The 10,153-nt window shown below is 44.4% G+C and overlaps 1 protein-coding gene across 1 annotated transcript in view; it reads right to left on the bottom strand.

Annotated features, from left to right (window-relative positions):
• Nucleotides 1-1,048: 1,048 nt before the first annotated feature.
• Nucleotides 1,049-10,153, bottom strand: part of LOC106815249 (monocarboxylate transporter 4-like) — an 11,964-nt gene continuing 2,859 nt past the window's right edge. The window contains exons 3-5 of the mRNA XM_014819682.1: nucleotides 5,385-5,583; nucleotides 4,173-4,904; nucleotides 1,049-3,841 (exon numbers count right to left, since the gene is read on the bottom strand). Of these exons, the coding sequence (XP_014675168.1) occupies nucleotides 3,591-3,841; nucleotides 4,173-4,904; nucleotides 5,385-5,583 (1,182 nt within the window). The 3' untranslated portion in view covers nucleotides 1,049-3,590. The remainder of the gene's footprint in view (nucleotides 3,842-4,172; nucleotides 4,905-5,384; nucleotides 5,584-10,153) is intronic.

Genomic DNA, 10,153 nt, shown 5'->3' with positions numbered 1-10,153 from the left:
GCGACACACCACACACACACACACACACACACACACACAATACACACCACACACGCACACACACACACACACTACACACCACACACACACACACCACACACACACACACACACACACACACACACACACACACACACACCACACACACACGCGGGCGGCCCCGGCGCGCGCCTCGCGCACACACAGGCACACACACACACACACACAAACAACCAAAAAACAACACGCACACACACGCACCCACACACATCACACACATACACACACCACACACACACACACACACACACACACACACACACACACACAGCGAGCCACACACACACACACACACACACACACACACACATAATATCATATATATTGTATTATTGTTATTGATGTATATACATAATTTAACGAACGGATGCAGCTGTAGGTGGGAAACACCCTCAGGGGAGCAGTACCCCCCCCCCGTCAGTCACGCGCGCACCTTGCGAAAATACAGGCAAATATAAGAGATGAGCAACAATGGCGCTGGCCAGAGCGTTCGTTAGTTTCTTAACGCCTTAACGCTGCTGCTGCCTTCTGGGGCGGCAGCACGGCGCAGTGTCTGGAAGAGTCATCGAAACACGCTGAGTAGTTTTGCGACAGAGCTCGTGCGCCAGAAAACGCCCGCCCGGCTGGCAGTCGTGGCCTGCTGTGTTCACGCCATCTGCGGTGGATTGGGCAAGCATTGGCGCCAAGAATAGAGATTAGAGGTAGGAGGAGAGAGAGAGAGAGAGAGCGTGCTGTGCTTCGTGTTGTGTCGTGTGTGGGTGTGTCTGTGTGTGTGGGTGCATGTGTGTGTTTATGCCGTACCAGTGCGTGTGTGTGTGTGTGTGTGTGTGTGTGTGTGTGTGTACGTGTGTGTGTGTGCGTGTGTGTACTTAGTTACAATTACATCACAGAGAGGTAATCAAATAAATGAACTGATGGGCAGGTGGACAGCCACAAGGACCCGCAGATAACACGTTGTTCCATGTCAGTACACGAACACAAACAAAAACATTGCAATATAGATATACACAATAGTTTTCTTTCCGAATAGATTCAACCACGATTTGAAATTTAACTTATGCTTGGCTAGTGTACGCTGTGAGTGGGTTCCTATCTTACTTATCGAATCAAATACATATCTTTAGCAGATTACTGAGTTAACAATAGTAGCTTAGGGGCCCTGTGGTTTTAGGGGCCCTGTGGTTTTAGGGGCCCTGTGGTTTAGGGTCCCTGTGGTTTTCGGGTCCCCGTAATATCATGAACTATCTAATAGTTAAATTTTGATTAAAAAACATTTATTTTAGTATACACGTAAACCCGATACAATGAGTGCTGGTATAGTTTAATTGCGAGTAAATCTATTTCTATTAAATCTATTGATTAACCATCTAACTTATTAGAAAATGTATTAGATTTAGATTAACTTAAATTCACGTGTTTTAATATTCATATTTTTTTAATATTTAGGGCCCGCTTATAACATAATATGCTACAAGCCCGCACTAGCTTATGCCGGCCGTGCATAGACATCTATAAATTGGGACAAAAGGGGGCGGAAAATGGAAATGTCCAGCACTTTCCAATGCTAGGATTTATCACGGTATGATATTTTCATAAGCTTTCCCTCTAGCTGCTATTATATGTGTCAGACCCACCATAAGAATCCTATACGTATGTAGTAGAGGATGTAAGTATGTCGTAATTGAATTATTTTCGCGTATTATCACATAATGTGCTGACAGCCATACGTATCTCACACTTGAATAATTTTTGTAAAAAATATACAAGGTCAAGGTGAACATGACATCATGAGTTTTGCAAGTTTTCACGACAGTATTAACAACAATTTCTTTATGTATAGTAATCCTGGTAAAACTGTGGTCAGCTCTTGTCCAAAACACAGAGCAAGACTCGAATTATAACCAAAAGCATTCCAATAAACACCTCTGAAAGTTGCCAAACATTTTTATACAAAGTCAAAGTCAACAAAATGGTTAACATTACTCTACAGTAATACCCAATATTGCGAAAACGCGGATTACCTAAATTCGCTCACATGATTTGTGAAATATGACCACTAAAATTGAGATACAGTAATTCACCCATAATTATACGCAATTTGTAAGTCATTACCAATATACGCTAGTCTCTGAAATGTAAATTCACTATGATAAATTTGGTAAAATTAGGGGATGATCGACCCTAAGTAAATAAATAAGTAGGTAAGTAATATGTAAGTAACATGTGAATGTACTCCTGATTTATCTACTGTGTCGTGGCTCGCTATATATACATATATATATATATAACAATAAACCATATTATAAACGGCGCGCGTTCATATAAGCTGATGCGTTGGCGCACAACACTGTAATCTAATTTTCAGGGCTGCTATGTAAGACAAACGTGAATTTAAACGCGTGTAAACTATGTAAAATTATTAATTGGTATCATTCGACCTGCTACGTTGTCGATTCCGACCGATCAGTTCGTAATAGCCATATATCAAGAAGTTCCATCGAGCACCTTTACAATTATACCGGCAGCAGAATGGATAATTAAACAACCTGAATCTAAACTTGATTGCATGACTTATGGATATAATGAACGCTACAGATGCGAATGATATAACGTAATGAAGCGCAGAGCTCCGCCCACCTGTTATGAACAGAAGTCCTATGTTGAGAGAGCCGACCCATGAAGTTATGCTCGTCGAACACCTTAAGACATTTTGTAGCACCACGAAATAGACGCCAAACGATAACGACATTCCCAGGAATCCCCCGAAATGCACGAGGAAGGCCGAGTAGAGTACGGCCCAGGTCCAACCACCATCTTGTCGATAGAACCTCATGATCTAGTGCCCTGTTGCGTTCAGTCTAGGAAAGGTACGCGCCTTGGGATTATTAGTACGCACTCAGCTAATATGTTGACAGCTGCTACAGCGGGAAGACGTTCCGTATCACTAAACGCCATACATATGTAATAGATTTTTGAATCTGTTAAATTAATATGCTGCGATTGTTATCGGACTATACACATGGTTACACTGTTATAACATATAAGATTTCCTTGCGCCACGTAGAAGGAATGCAGACTCGATCGCTGGCAGTACGCACCATGAATAGACAATAAGAAAGGCGCGGTTACTACATCATGAGACAACATTTTTCAACTTGATTTGATTCCATCAGTTTTCTTAGACTCGATGCCTTACAACGCTCGTTGGATGATTCCTTTCAGGCAGGCGAGTGACATAATATACAAGCGCACGTATTGTGCAGATTCATGAATGAGTGATAGCACGGTTCTAAGTTATCTAACTTACATATAGACAATGTTTTTCGCAATATTCTGTAGTAAATATTTCTTTCACGTCGATCTTTTACACATGGTGTACATATACGTGATACGCGAGTGTGGTCAGTTTATATTCCGCGTAAACAGTAGTATAGGCATGTATATTGAATTACGGCCACATTATGCTATTTGTATATTTTCAGTGCAACATCACTGCCCACATCAATAAATGCTAAATAGTACTGTTCACGCGTGACAGGGTTACAAGGAACCTAGATGTTAGGAGCGTCAGCTACCTCAGTCTCAGCTGTTAGCGTAGACATCGTGCGAGGGCGATACTGTTCCTCAGCTCTCTGATGATCTACTGAAGAGTTGCGTTGCTTTCCGTCAACGTCGGTCGGTGCGGGTTTTTTTCTTTTGTCGAGGATATACAGCAGGACGAGAATAGCAGAACTCAGCAGACTGGACGAACCAGCGAACAGGAACGATATGACGTAACTCTTGGTGTAATCACGAATTGCACCTAAATCAACGGAAATCGATCAATCGATCTATTAAGTGCCCAATCAATCCATCTAACCATTAATCAAATATTCGGCCAGCCGATCAGTTCATTAAGTGCGTGATCGATTAATCAATCATGAGAAGGAATCATTTCCTATATTTACAGTAAAGTATGCATAACATTAATTATGTATCACCAGCTTAATAAAATTAGGAAAACCTGGTAGAACGACTTGCATGGAGTGAACCATGTACAAATCATTCGGCAGCAGATAACAAAATCATTCTGAAATATAAAATTCGGTAAGATTATCACTAAGAATGTCGTAAATTAATTTTTACACTCGTACCTGCAATGGGAGCTCCAATTAGATTTCCAATTCCCTCGGCAAACAGGAAGTAACCATAGCTGTTGAACTTTTGAATTCCGAAGAACTCTATGACAACGTTTGCCAACGCTCCCAGCTGCATACCGTAAAAGAACCCGAATAGTGTTCCATACAGGGCGAAGACGCCGAATGTTCCGCCAGTACTAAACAGCATGCTCGATATTCCATGGCCGGCCACGGATAAGGTGTAAACCCAAAGGTTAACGTAGGGTATGTGACGAATAAAAGCGGTGAAACCAGCTAACAGGGACCCGATCGAGGCGGCTATCCCGATGATCGTAATTAGAAAGTAGGCTTTAGCTTCCTCTATCCCACTCTCTATGAGATAATCGCTGACTATGACGTAAACCGTCACTGCGCCGATGCTCCAGAGGAGCATACTGACGGCGAAGATGAGTACGTCGACGTCACGCAGCAACGTGACGTCACATGCGGGCATCTTAGCGGCTGGTGCGTTGGACAAAGGCCGCAGGATGACACCGCAGAGCACGAGATGCAGGGCTATGCCACCGTTTATTAGCATAGAGCCTCGCCAGCCATAAGCCTCCGTCAGATTGCTATAGATGAAAGAGAAGGCAAGAGTTCCAAATCCAGCGCCACTGCACGCGACGGCTGTAGACAGGTAGCGCCATCTATTGAAATAGGTTCCCGCCATAACCATGCATGGAGTGAAGACCATTCCAAAGCCGATACCTGTAAAATATACAAATTACTATGGTGGTAAGTGATAGCTCAGAACAAGCTGTCTCTACGCTATGTTAATTATCTTTGTATACATTTCGAGATAGATAGGCCTACCAGTCTATAAATATTTGCGTCACGCTATAGGCCTACATCCACTTGTTTTGTGGGACCGTTTGAACATTGCATTATCGCGAATCTGACGTAGGCCTATCTAAAGATAGCGGGCACACGTTTGCTGTTCATCTGCTGTTTTATAGCCTATAACAGCACAAATTTGTGGCGATTGTTGTGCGGGAGTAATCAGTAAAATGTCCGCTGATAGCTGAGCCCCAATTTGTCTACAATTATGCAGGTTTCCGATTTATTCATGAGATAATAAGTTTAAAGTGTCCCGATTAAGCGGCGGTCTCAATTAAGCGATGAAAAAGATGTGTATTTTAAGCAATGCGCCCCTTTATCCGAGGCCGGACGAAGCAGAAATCACTATACCTGCTACCAATCCAAACGAGATGATGATGTGATAGACGCTTTGGGCGAAGTAACCGCTAATGAGACCGCCCGATGCCAACAAGCCTCCAATGATCACCGTCAGTCGAGCGCCTAGCTTATTCAGCAATGCGCTAGCTATGGGACCTGTGTGTGAAATTATCAAGAGCGTATTAAAAAGGTAAAAAAGTGAATTAAGTACCTTTTTAATACGCTGTTAAAATTATGTAACAGCTGCACGTGTGCGCAACGCCGCGTGAAGAGGATTTCAGCTTGGAACAGTTTAAGGTACTGGGGACGTGCCGCTGGACAGGGTATATTTTCCGAACATCATTATTGGCAGAGGGTTATCTAGATACCCACCCATCAAGCTGATATTGGCTCAATATTGGCAAAACAATATTGGGCCAATATCACCAGGCCAATATTGGACCAATATCTGCCTATATTGACAGGAGGACAGGGCAGTGAGGCAGAGCGAGGAGAGAGAGATGAGAGACAGAGAAAGAGAGGAGGAGAGAGAGAGAGAGATGGCGAGAGAGGCAGGGAGAGAGAGAGAGAGGAGGGAGAGCGGGAGAATAAAAGACGCAGACATTAATGCCAACCATGCGTGCATGCGCGCGTGTGCGTACGTCCAGCTGCGTGCTGTTGTAGATGCAGGCAAGGCAGGCGGTCACAAGCGCACTCCAGCAGTTGTGTTATTGCCGTTGTGTGATTCATTGAGAGTGGCCAGACGCAGCGGGACAGACATTTTCTGCCGCCGCCTGTCCGTTGTGGGGAAGTGCGTTGCTCCGGTTTGAGCAAAAGTCAATATGAATTACGGTTTACCCTTCTCGACTTTACTTGAGCAGCCAGAGAGAGAGGAGCAGACGAGAGAGAGCGAGCATGAGAGAGAGAAGGAGACGAGAGAGAGAGAGCAGTGGCGGGGAATAAAGGAGAGAGAAAGCAGGGTTGTGCATGACCGAAAGAAAAGCGAGAGAGTAGGGGGATTGTGAGTATGTGTTGTGTGTGTCACGGTGTGTGTTGTTGTGTGTGTGTGTGGTGTTGGTGCGTAGCGTGCGTGCGTCGCGTAGTGCCGTGCTACGCGTGGCGTGTCGAGCGGCGCGACGTGTGCGTACAGCCCGTGTGGTGTGTGTGTGGTGTTGTGTGTTGTGTGTGTGTGCCTGTGCTGGTGTGGGTGTGTGTGTGTGGTGTGTGGCCGCTGTTGCCGCGCGTGAGTGTGTGCTGGGCATTGACTGTGCGTGTGGCGTGTACGTGTGCGTGTACGTGTCGCGGTGTGCGCAGCGCCGTGTGTGTGCTGCATGACTGTGTGCGTGTGCGGCGTAGTGTGCTCGAATGGTGCGTCATGATTAGCGTAACAGGTTACGACATTTTAATGTGCACGGAAATCTTGCGCGCGGATGCCAGCTTAAGATGTCAGTTAAACATTCTCATCCGATTCATACGCTGGTTACTAGCAATGAGTTTATCGTCATTGATAATGGTGATAATCCCAGTCATCATAACCAGCAGTGGTAATATGTGTAATCTCTCACGCATGAATTCTACGTGTCCTACATGAAAGCACGGTCTGACACACGCGCGCGCGCCGCACACACCACAGCGCATACATGACACACATGCACGCACGCCACACACACACACACACCACACACACACACACACATACCACACACACACCACACACACACACACCGACAACACAACATTATATATATATGTGTGTGCCTGATGTGGTGTGTGTGTGTGTGTGTGTGTGTGTGTGTGTGTGTGTGTGTGTGTGTGTTGTGCGGTGCGTGCCGTGCGTTGCGCGCTGCGTGCGTGCGTGGCGTCTGGCGTGGTATATGTGTGTGGTGCGTGCGTCTGTGGGCTGTGCGTGCGCTTCGTGTGTCGTGGGTTGCGTGCTGATATATATTATATAGTAATTATATATCGTCATATATCTATTCGGCCCTATTATTGTTATATGTCACGAGTTGCTGATGGCTAGCGCTAGCAAGTAGAAGCAACTGCATATGCTGTAGACGGAAATGTGTTTATACTTGAAAGTTTAATTGACAACCATGTATCAGGTAAGCGTTGGCGACGCCCACATCCCCATCATTACAATTAAGAAAACTACTACATTGATACGTTACACAACTATAAACTGTTAGATATTACTTAACGCGTTAAATGCATTACGCTCGCTGATCGTCAAACGCCGCCGCTACGGCGCGCTACTCACCAGACGCCTACTCGTCAGTGAAGCGAACGCATGTCAACGCGTATTATACATGTTAATCTTATTGTAACATGAGGCGATTACGCGCCTAATAGGTGGGCGCCATCGCTTTGTTCAGATTATATATATATTGACACGTAGCTCTTCCGTCTTTTACTTAGAAATACAACACGTAGATAAGGCGTCGTCTTCTTCTCTTGCGGCTTCTTCCAATCTTCGGGCTTCTCTCCTTCCTGCCTCTTCTGCTTGATTCTTCCGGGCTCTTCTTCTCTGCTCACTTATTCTTTTTCTTCTTCTTCTTCTTCAATCTCTTCTTCTCTTCTTGCTTCTTCTTCTTCTTCTTCTTTCGCTCTCTCCAGCCCACACGTTTCTCTCAGGACGAAACTTCGGCCACTTCTCCCGGCCGCCGGTCTTCTCTCTCAGATAACAAAGCTTAACAGTCTATCTCAAACGAGTATCCACTTCCCACGTTATAATTTATCGAGGTCAAATCACGCGTCAGCCACGCACGTCCAAGATCCACGTCACGTCCGCCAATAACTCGCACGACGTCTAGTCTCCAAACCTAACCGTCTTTGACCTTGACCTCTCTCCGCACGCCTCACCTCGCGCAGCCTTCACCGTGCGAATCACCTAAGGGCTAGTATAGGCCTATATATAACAATAGTATATCAAGAGTCAACTAATAGAGATCTCTATTAGTGAGCTCTTGGATATTATATATATATATCTATATATATATATAATAATATATATATCGATATAGCACCTAGGGCGATTAAGTCCCAAAACTAGGATATTTCTAAACTACGTGTTTCTGCGTAAAGATGAAGTCTGATGGATACGGAATACCTTAGGGCGTAGAATTCATCATGATATATTACCTTAGCCTGAAAGCGTTACGATAACCAAGGCGGCATATACCTTTGCAGACTGAAGCGATGCAGGCAGCGTGGATCATGAGGCTCTAGTCGCCAGATGGTGGTTGGGCTTGGGCCGTACCTTCTGCGGCCTTTCTCGGCATTTCGTGTGGCGTGGATCGGCGTTTTCGTTTGGCGCTATTTCGTGGTGCTACACAATTTCGTTCGAGAGTTCGGCGAGCATAATTTCATGGTCGGGCTGCTCTCAACATAGGACTTCTGTCCTAAAGAAGGTGGGCGAGGCTCTGCGCTTCCATTACGTTATATCATTCGTGATCTGTAGATTATTATAGTCGCATAAGTGCATGCAATCAGTTTAAGGATTCGGCGTTGAATTAATTATTATTTCCGCTGCCCGGTATAATAGTAAAGGAGCTCGAGTGGTCTAATATATGGCTAGTCCTATTACGGATGATGCGCGCGGAATGACACGGTACAGGTCGATGGATACCAATGAAAGTAAGGTCTGACCTAGTTTTACACGAGTTTAATTTCAAACGTTTCGTGATACACTGCAGCGGCGCTGAAAATCAGATTAAAGGTGTTGAGCTGCCATCGCGTCAGATTATCGAACGCGTTGCGTTTATTATATGGTTGATTGTTGTATATCTGTACATAGCGAGTCACGACGTTTACACGGAACCCCTAGAGCGGTATAGAGCGCACAGAGAAAATCAGGAGTCATTAACATGTTACTTAATTATATTACTTATTTACGCTTTACTCCTTTATTTACTCAGTAATATTTTCGCGAGGTCGGAAGTTAATGATTAGCTTTGCTTCATTTTTAAAGCAGTGTTGACTTACTCGGTACTGTGCATCTGAATGTTTTAAGTCCGGCCTGATGGAGGGAACTTTTCGTCCATTAATTATAGCGATCATTTACTGAAGAAATACACGTGATGGCGCGGGGTCATGTCTCGCATCTTGCCGCGCTAGCATGCCATGCGCGAGAGATTTGAGTATAGGCGCCAATACGGCATTTTCATAACCGGAGCTCTGCATTCCCACGATACTCGGTACCGACTGCTATGTGAGACAGACCGGATATCCACCTAAGATGTCAGCTATAGTTCATGTGAAAAAACGTCCTAACCTTCCTTTCCACACAAAACACACGACGACAAGATAAGTTTCATTATTACATGTTTATTGTTTTGGTTATTGTTACACTGTTTAACCTACTGGCTACTGCATTTTATTGAAAATTGTAAGTGCTTATTGTACTAACTATTGTTATTATTCCTATAACGTGTCTTCTTTGTGTATAGATGCTATTCTGAGCTTAGAGCCGCTAGCTATATTCTCTTGTCTGCTATAGTTGTCTCTATGTCTGTCTATGTCTGCTATATGTCTCTATTCTGCTATGTCCTGCTATATGTCCTCATGTCTGATATGTCTGGCTTATATTGTCTTATGTCTGCTATGTCTGCTATATTTGTTCTCTATGTCTGGCTTATTGTATGCTATATTGTCTGCTATGTCTGCTATGTCTGCTATCCTTGTCTCTATGTCTGCATGTCTGATTATGTCTGCTATATTAGTCCTCTATCTGTCTCGCTATGTCTGCTAATGTCTGCTATATTGTCTCTTGTCTGCTACTGTCTGCTATAATTGCTCTATGTCTG

This window comes from Priapulus caudatus, unplaced genomic scaffold (assembly GCF_000485595.1).
Source record: "Priapulus caudatus unplaced genomic scaffold, Priapulus_caudatus-5.0.1 Scaffold1073, whole genome shotgun sequence".
NCBI lineage: Eukaryota > Metazoa > Priapulida > Priapulimorpha > Priapulimorphida > Priapulidae > Priapulus > Priapulus caudatus.
Note: the sequence above shows the minus strand (reverse complement) of the source record. Positions and strands in the feature narration are given on the sequence as shown.